Source organism: Python bivittatus, unplaced genomic scaffold (genome assembly GCF_059951505.1).
Source record: "Python bivittatus isolate LINGU-HERP-01145 unplaced genomic scaffold, Pbiv_v1 ctg000960_np1212, whole genome shotgun sequence".
Lineage (NCBI taxonomy): Eukaryota > Metazoa > Chordata > Lepidosauria > Squamata > Pythonidae > Python > Python bivittatus.
The window spans coordinates 9,361,156-9,384,079 of record NW_028277124.1 but is presented as its reverse complement, the minus strand read 5'-3'; the positions used below and the strand labels follow the sequence as shown (position 1 = coordinate 9,384,079).

Sequence of the window (22,924 nt, the reverse complement as noted above, 5' to 3'; positions counted from 1 at the left end):
CCTCTAATTAAAAAATCCAGTGGCAACAACCTCTCTTGATTCTTGCTATTGGTTTTTTGAAGGCGCAATAAGGAATGTTCTCTAATGAGGTTTAAAACACCATACTTCTTGACAGCATTTCACAGGCCATTGACATTTAACTACAGAGATTAAAAAGCATCCAAATTCTAAGAAAGTAGAAACAGCATCAGCAAGGAATGTGTGTCTTTGTATTAAACAATCAAGGCCTTTATTCTTGTCAAGACATGTGGAGATAAGGTCTAGGCGTGATCTCATCTTTAAATTCCTGTCCCTAACTGCAATTACAAGGGCAGCTACATCTGTACTGCCCCTAACTGCAAGACAAGCCCCAGAACCTGGGGGCCAAGTTCCCATCCATCCAATCCAATACATGGATGAAGACTGAAAAGGAGTGGAAAATCCTGCAAATGAACTTACTATGGAAATAATGCTCATATGAGATAGCTGGTCTGTGTTTTCTAGAAGGGTGCTAGCATGAAATGGGCTAGGCCAAAACATGTGGAACTTGATCAGTGGGGCTTTAAACTAAATCCTATGAGGACTGGAAATGAAAGTCTATAACTTAAATACTGGAGGAAGAAATGAGACAGTAGCTCCTAGTCAGGCCTATTAAGCTACTGTACTCAGTGAAACATCAGAAAGAACAACTCACTCACAGAATTCATAGCCTCATTGTATATATGCTGATTCCCAGAACGTGGGACATGAAGAAGAGGAATTTTTTATCTTTAAAACAGAAAGGAAAATATGATTTAGTATATATTAGGGCCATGCAATGCTCCAGATGTAAGGAATGGCAGACAGCTGCTATATGAACACCTCTGCATGCTCCAAACCACCTCTTTGCCTTCAACTCTGAAATGCTGCATAGCTGTATTAGAAACAAGGCCTACTTGGATGATTCTTATGATATCACCACACGACAATAAAAGGATATGACTTATTTGAAAGGGACTGGGTCAGGAGCAAAAGAAAGGAAGGAAGATTTGCATTTCATATTAAAAATGTATCTGTACAGAACTCCAAGGGAATGAATATGATGCCACTATTGAGAGTATCTAGGTAAAAACAGTTATAAGAACACCAAGGTTGGTGTTCACTGAAACTTTAATTACTCTAACATCTATTGGGAGACAAACTCGGCCAAGGAGGGTTTTTCCAAAACATTGCTGATTTGTCTCATATTCCTTTTGCAGAAGGTGGAGAATGGTACTTGGAGACCACATAGCCTTGACATAATCCTAGCCAATAATAAAAGGTGATTATTTGGAAAAAATGGGAACTTTTGGCAAGTGACCACATAATGCAGCAATGCTCAGCAACGATTAATTACTTCCTAGTCCAATTAAGATTAACTGCCTCCCAGAACCACAGCAGCAGGGCTAGAAATGTTAAAAGCATCTACCCTAGATGCCTGATGGAGCTGGAGGAGTTCCAGAGGACACTTGATGATATTCCTAATGATCTGACAGATCTGCAGAGACCTGTGTGGCCTTCCTACACAGGCCCTTTATAACATTGCCCCTAAGCAGCCTTTCTCTGTACCCAAATTTTGGGGTGCACCTGATTTAGGAACTCCAAGAAATGAAGCAGCAGAAACAACTCAGAGAATTTTAGAGCAGCAGAAACAACTCACAGAATTTTAGAGGAAGAAATCCTATTGACATGAACCCAATTTGGGGCCTATGTTGTAGAGGTGACAGAGGTAAACATAATTAATTCTCCTCTCTCACTACACTGGTGCATTGTGAGCTGTCAGCTTTGTTTAGGACAGTGAATTCCTTTTTAGGGAAAGATGAGCAAGACTTCTTGCCTAACTATTTTGCACAGCATTTTGCCAATGAAGTCCCTCAGATTCTGTAATGGTCTGTGGGAATATCCTTGAGAGACAGGAAGAGGAAGAGCCGCAGCCAAGCTAAGAGACATCTCAGCCCTTGGAAGAAATGGGGGCATGGAAAGCATCTCAGAAGGGACCCTCTCTAGTTCCCTGGAAAGTAAAGGCAAGGGAGGAGAGATGTGCTTTCAGACTTGCAAGATTCTATTACTTGTAATCTTATCAAGGCTCAGGGCTGAGAGGGACCAAGCCAAGAATGGCTTGGATTGGGGTGGGTCCTTGCTTAATGCCCACTAGGATTCGGTGAACAACGGCAACAGGGACTGCCAGGATTGCCGTTGCTAAGTGATGTGGTCATGTGACATTGCACTTTACAACCACATCATTTAGCGATGGAAATCCTGGCCCCAGCTACCATTGTAACTTCAAGGACTACCCTGGAAGGGCTGACATCAATCCTGCAAGTTTTTGGCTTGAATGAAAAATGTTACATTTGGTGAAAGGCAAACACCACATTCCAACATAAGAACTTTATCCCATCTGTGAAACATGGTGGTGGCAGTATCATGATTTGGGCCTGCTTTGCTGCTTGGACCTGGACAACTTGCCATCATTGATGGAACTACGACTTCTGAATTGTACCTGCAAATTCTAAAGGAAAAATGTCAGGGTATCTGTCCGTGAACTGAAGCTCAAAAGAAAGTGGGTCATGCAGCAAGACAATGACCCAAAACACACAAGTTGTACAATGGTTAAAGCAGAAGAAAGTTAATGTTTTGGAATGGCCAAGTCAAAGTCCTGACCGTAATCCTATAGAAATGTTGCAGAAGAACCTGAAGCAGGCAGTTCATGGGAGGAAGCCCACCAACATCCGTAAGTTGAGGCTGTTCTATAAGGAGGAATGGGCTAAAATTGCTCCAAGCCAATGTACAGGACTGATCCACAGTTCTCAGAAATGTTGAGTTGCAGTTATTGCTGCTCAAGGAGGGCACACCAGTTTGCCACATACAGATTTGTAGCTCTGGATCATTTTCCTCAATAAATAAATGAACACGTATAATGTTTTTGACTCTTTTGTTTAATTGGGTTCTCTTTATCTAGTTTTAGGACTTGTATGAAGAACAGATAATATTTTAGGTGATTTTTATGCAGAAATATTGAAAATTCAAAAGAGTTCACAAGCTTTTGAGCACCACTATAATGCCAGCGGCTCACTTTAATATCTATAGCCACAGGCCACAAAGATAAAGATGTCTCTGAATCACTCAGCTCCTAAAGACTACATGGACACATCCATGTAGTTTACCTAGAAACAATATAGAAATAATTTGCTATTCCCTTCTTCCAGGATGATTTTTCCTAGTTTAGCCATGGCATTCCCAGGTGGTTTTCCATATAAGCATTAACCAGGCCCTATTTAGCTTTTAAGCCCTGGAAAAGTTGGCTGAGTACTGCTACCTGCCAAGACAAGTCATAAACAGGGCTGTGGAGTTGGAGTTGGAGTCGTGGAGTTGGAGTCGTAAGCAATTCTTGAGATACTGGAGTCGGAGCTGGTAAAAATGTACTGACTCCGACTCGTAATAAATTTAAATTGTATATAATATAAATAATATAATATGTTAAAATTTCCTATTTCATAGATAATAATTTGATTAACCTATTTTTTTTCAGGATATATTTTAATTTCAAGTTCTCTGCAAATTTAAAAATATTCACGTTGGCAGTGATGAAATGCCTTGTATGTTGTGTGCTTGCAGTCAATATAGGAAATATATAATTAGTATATTTATAATTTATTTCTTATATTGATATATAATTAAAGGAATCAGAGTTGGAGTCAAAGGTTTTATGTGCCCATTGCACAGCCCTGGTCATAAGCCTAGCAAAAAAGTACACAGTACAAGAAATATAATTTCATAAATAACATTTGAAAATTAATCATGAAAAAATATTTTCCTATGTGAATTAAAATGTCAAGTTCCACTCAATATAGATTATGTGAATTATCAAAGTTTAGCTTTTGTATAATCAATATTTAAGAGTTGTAGCCAGTAAAGATTTAATTCAAGATCCCTAGGATTTGCAACCTTCCATTTAAAAGAATTAAGGCTGACTTAGACTCATGATTTAAAGCTATCTCTCTTGGGGCAAATAATTATAATTAAAGTGATGATTTTGCCCCATTTTCTTTTCTTGTTCAAATAGTCCATAGATTACCTTCAGATAATAAGCTAAAGCAGCAGCAGCTCTTATTAAAAATTGATTAATGGGAGAAGACAGAGATGAATTATTTTAGTCAAATATAAGAGCTGACTTGTCAAATTCTAAGTCTTTAATGCTACCGATTTTTTGTTTGTTTTTTTAAAACCCTAGCTATTATCTTTTTTCCCCCCAAGCTGCTACTACCCTTGACTGTATTTATGTCACTGCCATTTTTTAAATGACATATCTAGCTTAAGAATTTGGAAATCTTGAACTAGATTTTTTTTTTGTGGGGGAGGATTATCCTACCTTTCTACACTTATAAAATATAAACAATTTACTGGTTGGAGGGAGAAAGGCTTAGTGATTTCATGCGGCAGAATAAACCTTTCTTTGACTGGGGATTCTATTAGTAATATGTTAAGGAATAATACATTGGGATGGTTCCAGATGCATTATCCACTGCAGCTTATCTAGTCAGTGAGACTTGTAGGTCATTAACTCTTTTATTTATAACAGCTTTGTGCAGTACTGGAAGGTATAGATAAGGATGGTTCCATTTAACTACAAACAACAAGTAACTTATAAAATAAAAATCTGGGTGCAAACCAATATGGGAAAATGACTTGAATACGGAACTTGGGGAATCTCAGTGGTGTTTACTTTTTATTTTTCAACCTATTAAAACTATTTCTATTTAAATATGATTGCCTTTTCTGAAGCTGGGGCAGACATAACATTTTGATTTCTGTGTACTTGCCTAATCCCTGCCTCTTAAATGAGTTGTTGAAGAGATTTTGGAGACACAGGCAACCTCCTGCATATGTGATTAAATAGCCCAGTAATTAATTTCTTTTGGAAAGTAATTCTTCAAATGCTATCAACAATTAGCAATCAATTCCACATGACACTGTAATATTATTGTCAATTTCCAGGGGAAATGCAGCTCTGAGACGTAAAGATTTAATTAGTTGTGGTTATGTGAATGGAGGTTATAGCTACTTGTAAGTCTGTACAAAAACACACTCTACAAAGTTGGCTGGGATGGCACTGGAACGCTTAAGGGAACAGAGGAATAAGATGTCTTCATTAAAATGCCATCTCAGTTTATCATATTTTCTCTCCCACCACTTTCATGAACAGTCTCCTATAGCTGAGCTGTTTATTAACAGTTTTTGATGTTACTTTTTATATTTTGAATCTCTCTAAAACCAAAATAGCTCCACTTCAGTCGTTTAAGAGGAAACTGCTCATATAAGAGTATGCTTCTTTATTATCATCTTCTGTGATAAAAGAACAATTACCTAAAACTTGCAAAAACAAAATACCCATTAAACAAGCTAGTCTGCTTCTCTGCATGTGGTTCTTTGAGTGGCCTGTGAATTCCCATTATGTAGGTGAGCTATTGTTGGGAGCTTCTACAGCTGAGACAGAAGCTCAGCTGAGACAGAAGCTCCTTTACACACCTGCTCCCTGAGAGTGTGGCAATAGCCATAGGTAAGCCATAGCCTTATAAATAAGGAACAGGTTTACCAACTGGCAATAGATAGGGGCCAGACCTAGTTGAAAATGGCTCCCAGAACTGTCCACTTATAAGATGCATGTGCCTTGGCATGAATGTTAAGGCAATAGTGCCTAATGAACGTAAAAGGCTGAGACCAAGGTTCTGTTCTACAGACCTACCAGAATTGGAAGAACCCTAACCCTAACCCTGGTAAAAGGCCATGGAAAAGGACATTGCCTGTGTACAGGGACCACGGAGATCTTCTACAGGCAACTGCTTTGCTATCTGGCATTCCAGGACATGGTTTTTACACTCAACTTTGCAAACCTCTGCAATAAAACCAGCAGGTCCTGCCTTGGTCCCGAGAAAGAAAGAAGAAGAGGAGTTGCAGCTTATGAAATTAGGTGATATGCATAGTAACCCAAAGCTCAGATTGAACTGCAGGACTACCCCTGGCAAAATATTTATTTTTCCTGCCTGAGAAGACTGAGCAGTATAAAAGAGAAGGGGGAAATATATATAATAACACCAACAGCATTAAATGAAACCATCACCATAAGCCTAGCAATGCTAAAAAAGAATGTATTTTTAAAAAACAGAAAAGCAAAATAACAGGCAATCTAAAAGACAGTTTGGTCCTGATAAGTGCTATTCTACAAATGTCTCACTGAAAAAAGTGTCTTTATCCCTTGGGAGAGTTCCCAAAGTTCCATAATTGGAATGCTGACCCTAAGAAGGCCCTACTTCTAGTCACCATAAGTCACAGTACATGGGTTGAATGGTATTGGGGGATCAATTTTTCAAATACCTGGGTCCTAAGCTGTTGGGCTTCATAGATAAATATCACTCCCCTACCTTGGCCCTGAAAGCTCACTTGACAATCAGTTTAGCATTTTCAGGACTGGATGTCATATAGTCTCATTTAATTGTACCACTTAATAACTGGGCAGCTGTTTTACTCCATTTGCAGATTCTGGAGTGTCTTCAAGGAGAGGCCCGTATACAATAAAATGCAGTAATCTAAACAAAAGATTTATAGGACGTGCATCACTAAGCCTAGGCTATCCTGATCAAGTAGGTCTGTAACTGCTACACCAGCCAAAATTTAGCACAACCTCCCCCCCACACACACAACTAGAGCCACTTATGCCTTTAATAACAATTTAGCACCTGTTCCTTCAGAGGGAGCGTATCTTATCTAGTACAGGCCACCTTCCTAATTCTCAAGATTGAGAAATATTTATCCACTGTATTTCCATCTTATCTGAATTCAACTTCATCTATATTAACTGGCTATAGGCAACTGTCAAACACCTGCCCAGGCTCTTTCAGATGGAAAGATATGAACTGAGTGTCATTAGCAGTCCAAATTTACAGATGACTGCTCCCAGCAACATGATGGAGAGAGAGACGGGGGTGGGGGATGGGAGAGAGAGACAGGGCACCCTGTAAGACCAAATATCTCCAGTGTCATGGACCTAAAAAGAAATCCCACATTGCCATTCTCTGATGATATTCCTACAGATAGGAATGGAACCATGATAACACAGTGCTTCCAGTTCCCAGCCTACCGAGTCATTCCAGCAATATCTCATGATCCTGGAGTAGTAGCACTTTCCATGTCTCTCCTTCAGTAGAGGTCAGCAGCTCAAGACAGCCAAGGTTGCTATATTCTGGTCTGTCATTAGCTCCTAGGGTAGGCTAACACCCCTCCTAAAAGTTGACACTTCCCCTAAGAAATGAACACTAATCCTCATCCTGGAGGAAAACTTTAACCAGTCTGTTGGTCACTGGTCCTCTTTATGAAGTTAAATAGGTCCTTACTACTAAAGGGGAAATCACTGAAGCCCACAGATCTCAACCAGGCATGCTGTTTAAATTGATAGTCCCTCACCATCTGGGAGGTACTGCAATCTCCTCCATTTTGCCAAGAAGATCTGCTTAGACAGGGCATATGCTTCAATTACAAAGACATTGGCCACTTCCCACTTACCTGGAAAAACATATCAGCTCTCTTAAAAGTCTCAAAAAAGGGTGGAAGAATATGGGTTTTAGTAACAAGATACTGATATGACATAAGAGCTCATATAGAGCTGCACATTCTGAATGATTGAAAGTGCTGAATGCCAGAGCAACATTCAAACATGACTACCTTCCATCACATCTAATTCTCATCCCTTATTCACTGGTGTGGAATCAACAAGTATCTGAAGAAAACAGGCCAAATGTGGGGCTGAATTGTTGGGTCTAAAAAGGTCTCTACCTGTAACTTGATCGTTGCAATTGATCATTCCTTCCTCCAAATTATTCATTCAAATTCATATGCTGCAACCCAAGTACTGCTTCCAGTCCATTCCTCAGAGTTTACTTAAAGTTGCTAAAGAAGCCTGGGAGAGTCACCCCTCTTGAAGTATTTAGAAACCAAATCCTTTACAAGATCAGAGGGATAACTGTGCTTTATTTTTCAGCGACATCTTCTCAATTCTAACCAGTAGACAAGAAGTTGATGAAGCTTCAGCTTCCAATGCTTTCCCCAAGCAGAGGCAAAGTCTGGATGATCTGGTATGCCAAGCTTGCTTTGTAAAAAATCTTGAAATGTGGGCAATTGTCCACAACATGACCCTGACCCAGGGAACCCAAGCAAAAACACTGTTTATGAACAGAAGTTTACCACTGTGACTTAAATACTTATGGAATGAGGCTATTTAGCCATAATTTTAAGGGCTCTGTGGAAAAGTGGGCTTCATTAAAAAAAAATGTTAGGAACAAAGAAAAAAGATTTCAGAGCAACTGAAATTCAGAGATGAATCATTCTGATGCTGCTTCCACTGCAGTAGTCAGAATAAAACTGAGGGAAGAGACAAGAACTGCTCCAGGAAGCAAGCATGCCAAGGAGGCACTTCCCATTTAAAAGTCTGTTTCTGCTCTAGAAGTTGTCAGTTATGATTTCTGGGCAGTCACATCACCTATATGTTTCAAGCACAAGGATCACAATTACAAAATGAAGATTAAAAAGAAGATATGTGTTTTATTTTTACCTTGAAGAGGCAGTACAGAGAAGAGGAATTATATAGTTAAGTGAAATAATCTACTGATAATAAAGCAAGGCTGAATCAAAAGTCTTTCCTAGGCTGTGAACTTATTTCAATGAGTAAACAACAACATCTATCCCAAATCTGTACAATCTGTACAATCCACAATCTGAGGGGACCTACTATTATCCAGTTCGGATTCATTTCAGTTGGTTCAATCACCTGCCCACCGTTTCCAAACAGGTTATGAACAGAGGGCACTGGATGTTTAGTTGCTATGCCTCTGTTAATCAGATAAATAGATTAACATGCAAAAAGCTCTAACACCTTACCCTCCCATCTCAGACTGAGGAGTAGTTTTGGTAATAACAATAGTTTTTCCCAGTTTGGATTCCAGATCCACTTTGTAGTCTCGATGCCGCAGAAGCTCACGCTTGATAGGTTGTACTGGTTTGCCTAAAATATGAATTAAAAAATGAATGAGGATAAACAGACAGACATATAGATGAGAGAATGATTTGGTTTACCCTTGAAATGTAAAACCCTTATTTTAATCACTAAATATTATTTTTTCTTCATTTGCCAAAAGATGGTCTTCACTTAATTTTAATTCTTCCAGTTCTAAGATCAGATAAGCCTAGCTTCTTAATTTGCTCAATATGAGTGTTAATCAGGAAAGAAAGGAGGTTTTTACAATTTGTTTTGAAAAGAACAGAAGATGAAGTGACTAAACTTTCCCTCTGAAATGTTGTCCTTTGCATCTCATTCTACAAACTGATTTAGCAACTACTAATGAAACAGAGCAATGCATTGCATAGTCAGCATACTACTAACCATCTTTCTTCTCTCTTTCCTCTGTAAGTCGTTTCTCTGCAAGCTTCTCATATTCATCTTTGTCCCACTTTCGGCGGAAGTCCAGGTTTTTAGCCTACCAATGAAAGAAAAATGCAAGAATATAACATTCAGTTAACAAAGAAAGAAACCTCTGCTTTTGACAATAATATGAATTATTGGTTTCATAGGAGACCCATTTTCTCTGAAAACTCTTACATGGGAAAAGCATGGACAGGCAATGTTTATAAAGAAAGCATAAACTTCAACTATTATATGCTGCCAGCCAGATTCTAAAAGCCACAGAACTGAGAAGATCTGATAAGGAATTAAACTGTTCTTTATGTCTCAACAGCTGAATTCCACAAGGGTCAGCAATCTCTTTAGGTAGTGCGCGCATATGCATGGTGAAATTTTAGGCTACATCAACAGACGTATCCATTCTAAATCATGGGAAGTAATAATTCCACTTTTTCTGTGGTCAAAGTCCATCACAGAATAACATGTTTCATCACAGAATAACATGTTTAATTTTGACAAGAGATGACCAAGGACAGATATGACTGTAGTCTTTAAATACCTGAAAGGATGTCATACAGAAAAAAATCTAGATCTCTCTTTCTCAGACAGCAAGACCCAGAATACTGGACTAAAGTTATAGGAAGGCAGATATAAACTGAAGGAAAATTATAACTGAATGTTAGGAAGCTTTTTTACAAGAAAAGCAAAACAATAATGGAATCAATTACCCAGAAGGATTCCCCTTCACTGGATGTGTTGAAATGGAAACTACACAGCCATTGGTTGAAGATGCTTTAAACCTAATTCCTGCCCTGAACAAGGAATGAGCCTCAATGGCCCTTCTAGCTGTATCACTGTATGATCTTTTATCTGGGCATTTAAAAAGTTGCCTGGTTTTAGTTTGAAATGGCAGAAATCTCATGAGTTTTCAACAGTCTCAGCCTGGGGATCTTATGAGAGAAGATTTCAATATCATAAGTTTTGGTGAATATTTTCCATTCACCAAAAATGAATATCATCCATTTTTAAAAAATGATTGTTTCACCTTGGAGTTTCATATGTGCCATTGAGAGGTGCCATGATACCCATGAGAACCACATTGCTGATGCACCTGTTTTACTCTATTAATATTCTTACAACTGTTTTACAAGAAAAGACCATGATTCCATTCCTGACTGAAATAAATGCTAACCTATGGAGACAATTACTAGACTAAGAAGGTAACAATGCTTATTAAAATGAACTACAGAAAAATAAAGGCAGCAGACATCTGACAAGGACTGAAGTATTTATACAGTTTTAAGAAAAAGGCAGGGAGACACAATCAAAATGAAAGTGTTGTCATTAACTACAAGAGGGAAAAAGCAATAGAAATACACCTAGAGAGGTTTAAATTATGGCAAGGAAAAAACCCATTACCTACTAAGCTTTCATCTCATATGGAGTTTTTCAATTTAGGGAAAAAAATCACACATAAAAATGGGACATGGTAGGATGAAGTATAAGAACTGGAAATGGCATGATGTGAAGATAGCATGTAGAACTATGACTGCTTCAATGCTAATTGTAACATAATAAAGGCATCAGTTTACCTTTAAGTTTCCCAAAATCTGAGTGGATCTCAGTAGTTTATAGACATATACAACAAGAGCATTAAACTATAAAATGAGGCTATCATCACGTAAATAAAATGTTCTCAGCTGAATAGTGGGCACTAGACTCAGGGCAGATGACAGGAAATACTGCATCAGCTAACTAAGATATGAAATTCAAGGCTACAAAATGTGATGATTGCCTCTGGGTCAGAGTTTTTAAAGAGATTTAGCAAGAAACAATCAGTAGTCAATGCCTATTAATCACGATAGCTAAACAGAATATCCTGATGGTCATAGTTGCCCAGGCATGCAACAGAAACAAATTCCTAAAAGCATGTAGGAAACAGATGTGGACATTTAGTATTTATTTATTTATTTATTTATTTATTTATTTATTTGGCTTGTATGCCGCCCATCTCCCCCACGGGTGACTCTGGGCGGCTCACAATAAAAAAGAAAAAATACAATTCTCTCCAAGATGGCTAAAAACTATAAATAATTAAAAAACGTATTAAAAATACCCTTAAAAACCTCCTCTAATTTTGGCCCTATAAAAACCTGTAAGATGCTGGGGGGGGGCAACCCATCATCCCACCAGCCATCTCCACAGGTGCGGGCCCCCCTCTGGCCCCCAGACCTTCAGGCAAAGCCAGGATTTAATACCTTTCCTCAAGGCCATGAGGGAGGGGGCACACCGGAATGAACCAACAGAGCTTTTCTTATGTTTGTGCAAGGTCTAAAGCAAGGAAGATTTATTTTAAAAAATGGTAGATAAAGAGACTGTCTTGTGCTCTACAACGGAAGCAGTAAGACAAACACAAGCCTTCTCTGGGGTGGGGTATGCGTGTGTAGAGAAAGATTTCCAAAGCCTAGCAGCACAAGCATTCCATAACGTGCCTAAATAGTATTTGGCATCCTACTTGATGGCTCAGCTTTAGCATAAATTTACCTTCAGATATAAAAATGAAATTGGGAAAATTATGAACATCTGCATGTGAGCTTCCTATTCATTTCCTATGAGCTTCAATGTGTGCATAAAACCACTACTCACAGCGTGACATATAAAGAAAACAATCTAAGTGTCAGAGAATATGCTAAGCTAAAAACAAACAAACCACATTACGGCTTAGTGTGATACATGAACCCAATCCTATTGTTTCATTCAATTCAAGGTTCAAATGTTAAAAAGCAGCATAATACTTTCTAAACCTTGTAACAGAAACAGTTCATGGTAAACAGGCACTATTTTTTAAAATAACAGAACTGGGTGCTTTTGTATGCTTACCTAGCACACGGATCAATTATTTAACCACAATAGCTGTTCAGTGTGTAAAAGCAACTATGTGCCCCCCCCTTCAGCCAAGGGCACCCTTTGATTCTGCTTTTCATGTATCAGACAGTGAAGAATGAGAGTTGGGATCAAGATATCCTTTGGCAGGCATTCCCTTGCCCTGAAAATCCATCCTTTTGGCAGTTCATCAAAATAAGTCTGAGCTTTTGATCAGATGAGCACTTGTGGCTAGGGAAGATATAGGTAATTTAGTTATTATTTTAATATTAATCATAAGGTAGAAGAATAGTTTGAAGATTTCTTATACTTTCTGTAATTTGCTTTGAAAAATATTAATTCCTATTATTACTCAAATTATTGTCACCTGCCTAGAGCATGAGAAGAAATAAAGCTTCAATTTTTTTACAGCTTTAAATTGTTACTAAGCCTGAGCCTTAGTAACAATTTAAAGAGAGCCAGTTTGGTGTTGTGGTTAAGGCATTAGGCTAGAAACTGGGAGGCCTTGAGTTCTAGTCCTGCCCAGGCACAAAGCCAGCTGGGTGACCTTGGGCCAGTCACTTTCTCTCAGCCCTAGCAAGGAGGCAGTGGCAAATCACTTCTGAAAAACCTTGCCAAGAAACAAGAATTGGACACTACTGAATGGATTTTAAAAAAGCCTGAACCTAAGAGATAGTTAGAATAAGACATCAAAATTAGTCAAGCATTTCTACACAAGCATTTTAATGTCAGAGCTGCTGATTGTTATTTTTCCACTCTTTCACAGATTTGCTTCCAGGATTTCGATAGGAGCTCGGAGATCTCAGTAAAATAATATTTTTCTCCTACAACCTACCTTAACTCAACTATATATTTCTATGTATCAGTTTCTAGTCTGGATCCCTTAGCCCAACTACATACAGAATGCAGTTATGAGGAGACTATCAAGTAGCAAATGAATTCAAACTTGCACTCCATGGATCAGGTCTTTTACTTTGGGAGGTTTTTTGGGGGAGGGGGTGCTTCTGAGTCAGTGTTGACCCCTGGCTATCTGGACTAATCCCTGCAGTTTTCTTGGCAAGGTTTTTCAGAAGCGGTTTGCCCTTGCCTCTGTCCTTGGGCTGAGAGAGAGACTCTGGCCCAAGGTCACCCAGCTGGCTTTGTGCCCAAGGCAGGACTAAAACTCATGGTCTCCTGGTTTCTAGCCTGCTGCCTTAACCACTACACCAAACTAGCTCTCACTTTTGTTTTACTAAGTGATAACATTCAGAGTTTCTACACTAAAGAAATTAAAGATGGAAGACCTAAAAAACAGTATTGTGCTAGGGAACAGCGATTAAATAATTAGCAAGAAGGGAGGGGGAAAAAAGGTTCCAAGGAGTTGCTACTAGGGGCTGGTGACTGAAGAAAAGAGACTGCAGCTCTTTTCAAGGAAGAGACTGATTCACCTGCTTCCACTTCAGGAAAGGACAATATGAGGAGATAGGGAATGTAATTAGGCATTAGGCTGCTTTTTGAAATGTGTATAGTATGTTCTCTTTCAATTATTGTCTACAGAAACATTTCTGAGAATGTTGACATTTTTCAGATGCATTTGCTTATTAAGGGCTAGTCTCTTAAGTGCCACATCATCTGCTAGAACTAACAGAATTTTAAAAATAACAAGATATAGGAAAATCAGAAGGGAAGAGGGGATTTCCTGTTTTGCCATAAGCAAAAGGGTAGGAAGAAGGACCAGCTCCAGCTAAAACTGATGGTGGCAACTATACATGGTGCAGGAAGCTGTTGCCTCAGGACAATACCCTATGGAGTTTTTGGATAGTATCTGGCCCAGGAAAAGGGCTAGGTACGCCAGAAGTCACAAGAGCTAGCCTGAGCCCAAAAAGATAGCATACCCATTACAAGCAGCACTACAATCTCTAGCATTCCACTAAGTAAATCCAGACAATGTTCATCATATTGCTCAGTTTATTTCACTTGACTTAAGAAAAGAATTCAAAAGAACAGACGTTATCAGTTTGAAATACATGGCTAGATTGGGCCCGATTATTTATATTGATCTATTATGTCTTTTTATCCTGTCTTTTAGGGCCAATTCACCTGACATCTTACAGAGTAAGAAATCATAAAAAAATAAACGCCACCCACAAAGTAGCATCATATTAAAACACAAAGAACCAGCAATACATATTAAGAAAAAGCTTGACAAAATAAAAAGTGTTTAAGGGTACATTCATAAACCAGGAAAGAGGAAGCTAAAGAAAGACATGGAGCCATCACTGAAAAGAGGAGAGCAAACGTTTGGGTAGATTCTTAGAAAGTAAGAAGTACTTCTCATTATCTGAGGCAGCAGTAAGCAATAGGCCTATCCATTATGTAAATGTGGGAGGAAGGGCTGTATCAGCCTTCCCCAATCCAAGTACCCTTTAGAGATGTGGATTTTAATTGCCACAATTCTCCAGCCAGCATGGCCTCTGCTGAGAATCCTGGAAGGTACCCATATTGGAGAAGGTTGGGTTAGATAGCAGAGGTTGTATCAGGGGTCTCAAACTCATAGCACAAGCATTGCATCCTCCAGTCACTTCATGCAGCCTCACTCATGTACAACGTGAGAGTACAGCCAAAAGTAGGGCAGCAGCTTCTGAATCTCTTTTAGGCTGACAAAAAAGTACACCATGCAGGAGTCTCAAACTTGCAGCTCCAAGTGGGGCAGTCTGTAGTTCATATCACCTCCTTGCTATGAGTTTAAAATGAGAAAGATAGTTCCATATCCAAGCAATGAACTGACAGGCCCCTGCCCTAGCTGTGTGGGTCTCAATGTGAGGACTAGGAGTGCAGCTGTCCATCAGTCTGCCCTGCTCAGGCACAGGACCATGTCTGCCAATCTAAAGAAAAAAGGAGCTATAGTAGGGCAGCAAGTCCTGGCCCAACCCCCTAAGTGTAATGACCTTGTTCCCATACCTACCCAGGGTGCCTCAGGTGGAGGTTTCGTGGGCACTGTACTGTCTGTAGCCCTCAACATTGGAAACAAGTACAGTAGAGACCAGTATGGATTAACTGGGCTAGAATCCCATCTGTAATAATTGTATTCTTAATACAAAGATATACAGTTTATAGCTTGCAAGCTGCATCTCTAAACCCCTTATTTGTGGCTCCTAGAACCCCTCAGGATTACATTCCTAAAATGAGAGGACAGATGATTAAGAATCACATGCTACTATCAGTTTCTAATAGCAAACTAGAGAAATAACATATGATAAGGTTTTGGACAAGTTTAGTGTATCTAAAATAGCAAGAAAAATACAAAACAACCCCTTCCAAATCCTCCATTACATGATGTCATAACAGCACAATCTTGTTCCCACTGCCCTGAAAATAATTTTTAAAAACTGCAGTCCCAGTCTGAGAAAGGTTAACTATCCTTATTTTAGTTTTTATGGCTAGATTCCTGGGTGGGTTGGTATTCATGTTTTGATAACTGTGTTGTCTTCTTCTTGTGTGCCACTATGGATGAATGGACAGGGAGATGTTCTTGTATAAAGTATGTAATGATGGCCAGGCATGCAGAAGGTGAATCAGGTCTTGTTCTTACTATTCCTCATGATGGGAGGTTGAACTTGTGGGAGCTGAATTTGGATCTCCCATTACCCAGCCTCATGCCCTATGGAGAAAGATATTGAGGGTTATTCCTGTAATAGTGCAACTGTGGCTTCACTGTTGCTTATCTTAGTTTTCCCCTTTTTCTGACTAACAAAAAGTTCCTTTTCTTCGTAACTGGCCTTCACATTTTTGTTGCTGGAAACTACTTGGATAATTAGTTATATTGATGATAATTTGCCCTTTACTAATGATGATTAGTAGTGTATATCAAAATGGATATGTATACTTATGTATACTTAAAACCACTGTGTGAAGAGATTCCCATCAGCTTATAACCAGAGGGCCTAGCCTGCAGTTACTCATGCAAGACATCTCTGTGTTCAGTAGTTCTCTGTGCCATTCTGTAATTCTCACTTTAAAAAAAAAAATAGACAAAAACCAAGGTCATTCCCATATACCATTACATAGAGGATGGCCTTGAAGGTCAGGAGGAAGAGCCATGACCAAGGCAACAGTCAGATAAGCAGAGCTTGAGCCCAGCCCCAAAAAATAACCTGAGAAAACATTTCAGACAAGCCCTCCCTAGTTCACATGACAGTAAAATGAGGGAGGTGGAAGCACATTGAGACTTGCAAAATTCTGTTTCTATAGGTGCTACAATAAAAGTAGTCCTGACCTATATGGCATTGCTTTCTTAGTCTAGTCATCAATCTTGCAAGTCTCAAGATACTTCCTCAAGTTATTTTCTTGGCCCGGGCTCAAGCCCTGCTTATCTGAACATTGCCTTGGTAGCAGGTCTTCCTCCTGTTCTTCAAGGTCACTCCCTAATCCCTCTACAGTATCTAAAGTTATCTGGACTAACATTAAATGACATTTTGAAGATTACAAACTTACAGATTGAGATTTAGGGGAAATCAAAAGTGTAGTTTTTTTTTTTTTAATATAGCAAATAGTCAGGTCTAAACCATACATACCTGGAAGTATACTATTTTAAAATGTTGTTACAACACAATATGTGTTATAACAGACATATGCTGTTATAACTTGATTACAATAATTGTTTTGTTCACTGATCAGTTTAGTGAGTTTGGTCATTACTAAACAACTAGTAGTATCTTGTATGTTGATTATGATGTCATAGGGATGTTTTTATTTATGTGAATTGACTCCGGCTGTGCCAGGTTGACATTAAGGAGTCATTAGCAAGATGATTTCTGATTGATGGGACTAATTTTTGTAATTCTGGAGTACAGTGCTGGGGTTTTTTTTAGAGTTCTATGAGAAACAGGCAAGATATCAGTTAACTTGCACTCACATTTATGCAAACGTAACCTGGCAGTTAGTCTGCTAGAATGGTAAGCAGCTGTGTGAAGAAAGAGAAAAAACAGGCTGTTCACAAACTTTTTTATGTATTCATATTTTCAACATCTTCATATTTTCTTTTCCACAGTTGAATTATTGAGCCCATGGCAATGAAAGCTTCAATTGGAAAAGATGTACAGGTACTCCCATGGTTAAGAATGCCTGAGTTATAGATGACCCATAGTTAAGAACGGAGCCTATTGTAGCAAAATTCAAGTTAAATACATAATGGTTCGAGTTAATTACACAATACTACTTATTCAATATTATACAATAATATTGTTCTTGTTTACAAACAAATTTGACTTAAGGACAGACCTTGGGAACAGAACTCGTTCTTAAACTGGGGACTACCTGCACTCAAATCAAAGTTTCCTCCTACTCTTTTACTCCTGAAAACTTAGAACCAGTGCAAATTCTGTCAAAAAGAACCCCAAACAGCTTGAAACCTTGTTTCATTTATTTCTGGAGCATGTTAATCAGTTCAAACCTGTCATAACTAAATCACTGCTTATTTTTTTCCAGGAAGAATAATAAAGATGATTTACAAGGCAAAAATTAATAAGGTGGCAAGGAGGGTATTTTCCAGATTGAACCACACTGAAGCAGTACTATCATAAATCAAAGTTTCCCGTGCCTGAGAGAAGGCAATTTACTAGCTGCTTCACTTTTCTCCTAAATAATAAAAAGAAGCTGTAGTCTTTTGAAGGTCTTTTAGCTGCATCCCTAAACTAAGCAGGTAGAAATGAATTAAACTCAACTTCTGACCTAAGGCCTAGCTTGTAATATGAAAGGAACTTTTCCAGCGCAATCAAAAGACAGGTTTGCTGGAAATCACAGCAGCATTTCATGGTAGGCTTAGCAAGCCAAAGCCATACAGCAATAATACAGAAATGGTTTATCAATTCCTGTTTCCAGGTTTGATTTTGAAGGTTGTTCCTTAGCTAGGCTGTCCTCCCTCACACCTACACAGCTCCACATGTCCTCAATGAAGGAGGTCAATAAATCGAGAAATACCAAAAAACCAACCAACCACCAACCCACCCACAACCAGATATTTTACAGAATATTAAAAAACAATTAAGAAAGTCAGGCTGGTGTAGTGGTTAAGGTACTGGACTAGAAACCAGGAGAAAATGAATAGTAATCCTTCATTAAGCATGGAAACCACTTGGGCAACCTTGGAATAATCACTCTCTTTCAACCCCTCCATCTCACCGGGTTGTTGTTATGGAGAAAACAGCATTATGTACACTGGCTTGAGTTGTACAAAATAATGGCAGAATATAAATCTAATGAATGAATATCAGTAAAATGACAGACAATGTACAGATAAGGTAAAAATACATAAAAATAATCATGGAAGAAAACTGATAGAGGGAAGTGAGATTAAAGGAAGATAGAAAGACTATACTGCAACTCTTTACAAATGGGACTATAAAATAACAAAAACATTTGTAGAGAAAGAATATATTCAGGAACAAACTCCACTAAAAATTGAGGTACAGTACCAGGCACTGATGAAATACTGACTGAACTATTTAGAATTGCAAGAGAAGAGGCAGTTAGCTATAGGTCAACACATATGGAACAAGGCTGTATGAACTATAGTTTGGAAAATATTGGTGTATATACACTAAAGAAGGGAGATATAAGACAATATGCAAATTACAGTATTGAACCATTGCACTCATTCCTCATGCAAGGGAAGTTTTGCTTAAGATCTTACAAAGAAGAATAAAGCCACAGACAGAAAAATGTGAAATGAAGAGGCAAGTTGCAGAAAAGGCAGAGGGACATGAGAACTGTTACCTAACATAAGATGGATAATGGAATTGCCATAACATGTTGCTTTCCAAGAAGCCAGAGATGAGAGAGCTAATCTCCATTATGTATTGCAATCCTCCCAATATTTATCCTTTCCCCAGCATAAATACATGGAGGGGGGAATTCCACTGGTGGCAGAACATAACCTGTAACAGAACTGCAGCTAAAATCTTCTGCACTATATCACAAATGATTTAAACCTGATCAGGATGATAGTTTTAGGTGCTTCATAGTACAACATAGTTCTTTGTGACAGCCACTGCTACTCAACAACAATAGCAAATACTTTGCATTACAGAGACACGTCTACAGAGAACACTGGTTACGACAACCTCAGGTTCAGCCAATTCTGTTCACATTATCTACTCATAATATCATAGAGTTGGAAGGGGCATTTTATCTCCTCAAACCCAACCCTCTGCTTGGTGCTTTGTAGGAGAGTTATGTTAGTCTATGGTGGCAAAAAATCAGTAGTCTGGTAGCACCTTTTCCAACTGACAAATTTTATTTAAAAGCCTAAGCTCTTGTGAGTTGCAGCTCACTTTATCAGATGCCTAGAGTGGCTAGACTGAGGTAGGATTGGTGCAGGAAATTAAATTACACTATACCTAACAGATAACCACCTACCCTCTTCCTGAGCTTATCACACAAACTTGAAACTAAGGAGGAAAACTGAGGAAACTGGGTATATTTTTGTCTTTACAAAAGATGGGGGGTAATAGAAGAGCACTTTTCAAATACCTAAAGAAATATTACAACCTGATCTCTATTACAGGTAGACCTCGCTTAACAACTGCCCTGTTTAGCGACGATTCTCATGTTACTATGGCGCTGAAAAAGTAACTTTAAGGCCGGTCCTTACACTTATGACCATCACAGCGCCCCTGCAGTCACGTGATCAAGATTCAGGTGCTTTGCAACCGACAGGCATTTACAACCATTGCAGCATTCCAGAGTCATGTGATTACCATTTGTGCACTTAACAGTCAGCTTCTGACAAGCAGAATCAATGGAGAAGCTGGCAGTAAAATCACAAGTTGCAGTCACGTGATGTCTTGCTTAAGCACAGCAGGTTGTAAGTCCACTGCAGTCACATAATGTCTTGCTTAATGTCCACGTCGCTTAGTGATGGAGTTGCTGGTCCCAATTGTGGTTGCTAAACAAGGACTACCTGTATCCCATAATGAAGGGTAGAGAACAATGGCTCTACCATTGATAGTTGCAGGAAGAGATATTCTAGTTTGCTCTTAAAATCTTCCAAATAATAAGAACTGTTTGATTACAGAACCAAGTTCTCCTTCGCTGGATGTGTTCATCCAGAAGCTGGATAGCTGTTTCTCAGGATCCTTTAATTTGAAGTCCTGCACTGAACTGGGAGTTGTACTTCATAGCCAGAAGGCATTTTTTATACTTACTATTGCCCTGTCACCAGCACTCAAGTGGCACACTCACTCTTCCATCTCACTTCTGCATTAATATCTATTGTGCACCCAGATTCAGGAACTGTATAATTTGCATCCCATCCAATTCTCTATATTGGCCTGGAGGAAAAATCAATCTATGACCAATTATAGTGATCGGCCTGCTTTCAAAGTTTTCACCACTGGGGTAGGTGAAAGTCATAATTTTCCAGTTCCACTGGTCGTATACCTTTCCAGTTCCATAGCAGAAACACAGGCAACAGATAAAGGCTAATATGGAATATCTTGCTATCTGTTGACCACAAGGCACTGAAATCCTGCTGGACTGTTTAGTTGGCAGCCCTACTTCAGTCTTTTCAAGATTTTCTCCATTCCAAATAAGTGAAGGCTTTGAGAATATTAGGTATTTTGTTTCACTGATGCACAGAATCAGATAAAAATTCGGTCTTCTAAATTAAAATTGGCTTTTAATTAAATCAAATTTTAAAAATTTAAATGGATTTTAACATTTTCTTAAAGCATTATGTTACCACCATAAAGGTAATCATTGCTTTAACTGACCTGATCAATCCTATACTAGAGATATTTATTTATTTGATAAACTTATATAGCTGTTAATCTCACATACATGACTCTGAGCATCATACCAAGTTAAAAACACAAAACAATACAACCAAATAACCAAAAATAACAACAAAATTAATTGAAAATCTTAAAAAAAAAAATCTGTGGGAGAGTGCAATCTATTTCCCTAGCAATACAGCCACTTTGCAGGCTCCATACCCATGTTACTGGGATCCCCAGGCCAGATGACAAAGCCATGTTTTCAGGCCCTTCCAGAAAGCCAGCAAGTTGGGGCCAATCTAACCTCAGGGGCAATGATGCTCCAAAGAGCAGCTACCTTATCAGAAAAGGCTTTCTACCTAGGTCTCAACAGATGAGAGTCCTCTGTGGATGGGACCTGCAACATGCCCTTCCTGCTGGACCTGATGGGCAGGTAGATGTGATTGGGAAGAGGCGGTCCCTCAAATAACTCAGTCCTATTCCAAGTAGGTCTTTATAGGTCATTACCAGCACCCTGAATTGAAACTGGAAGCAAACGGGTAACTAATGTGGCTTGCAGAGGAGAGGTGTAACATACGCTGATTTAGGTGCATATATACTATATACTATACTAAGGTGGCTCAAATCCTTTGAAAAACTTGCTTCCCAAGTACAGAAACATGCACAAAGCATATTTCTTTGCATCAATGAAGCAGGTCCTTCTTCCAGGCTCATGTGGCTGCTTCATAAATAGCTCCTGGCTGTGCCCATATGCATGTGCATGCAGAGCCACTATGCCTTGCTAAGCCTAAGAAAGATACCTGTGCTATCTAGAAATAGATTGCTTACTAAACACCATACAAAAGTTATAATTTTGATGAACTAAAAACAGGTTTCCAAATTTCTTAGTATTTTCTTGTCTTTTCATTCTACAATATCATTTCTGAGGTAAGATGGGCAGAACAGCACACAATGATCCTGTTAGTTTTATTTTCCATCCTTTTTGCTAACAGACTACCGCACGTAGATTGATGATAATGTAGTTTGTATTTCTGTGGCTTCGTATTGCATGAACCCAGCCCCTGTGGTTTGTAAACCATTGTTTCTGACTTAACACAATATGCCAACTCTATCTAACTGTAGCTTATTCTATAAATTATGGTTTAAAATTTTAGCTTAGTGTGCTGTTCAAACTGAGCCACATTTTCATTTTGTAATTCCATGTTTTTCCTATTTCAATGGCTGGTACAGATTGTGTGTGTGTGTGTGTGTGTGTGTGTGTGTGTAATATTCTATCTACTTCACATTTACTCACCTGTAGCACAATGTTGGTGCTAAACTGATCAGCAAAGGGATCTTAGAGTGTATGGCTATAGTAAGATGTCAGCCCACTATGTGGCTAATTTCATACTTGGAAACAATAGGAAAGTATCTGAAAATAAAATGGCCAATGACTCTACATAAACCTGTGGACCCTACTCTTACTCATACAGTGAAAGAGGTATCCAATAAAATATAATGTAAGGAGATTCATAACCAGTGAAATACAGTTATTTGCACAGATCATTTAAAATTATGGAATTCACTGCCTTCAGATGCTGTGGAAGATGGATTTAGGATCCAGAAGTTAGTATGCAACCATAAAGTCGGCATAACATAAACCTGCTAAGGAAAAAGAGCGGAGGGGCCTATCGTCCTCCTGTCTTATCCTGGGACTTTCAGTGCGTTCGTGGGGCCACTGTGTGGCCCAAAATGCTGGACGCGGTGTGACCATGGCCAAGCTCTCCGAGGCTCCTTGTGCTCCAGCTACATATGCAGAGGGCCCTCAGCCAAACCTATTACGCGCTGAGGTGGGACCTTTTCT

The 22,924-nt window shown here is 38.8% G+C and overlaps 1 protein-coding gene across 1 annotated transcript in view; it reads right to left on the bottom strand.

Moving 5' to 3' along the window:
• The window catches only part of ZMAT2 (zinc finger matrin-type 2), a 38,325-nt gene that overhangs the window by 15,106 nt on the left and 295 nt on the right, over window positions 1–22,924 (bottom strand). The window contains exons 2-3 of the mRNA XM_007430640.3: window positions 9,428–9,521; window positions 8,926–9,049 (exon numbers count right to left, since the gene is read on the bottom strand). Of these exons, the coding sequence (XP_007430702.1) occupies window positions 8,926–9,049; window positions 9,428–9,521 (218 nt within the window). The remainder of the gene's footprint in view (window positions 1–8,925; window positions 9,050–9,427; window positions 9,522–22,924) is intronic.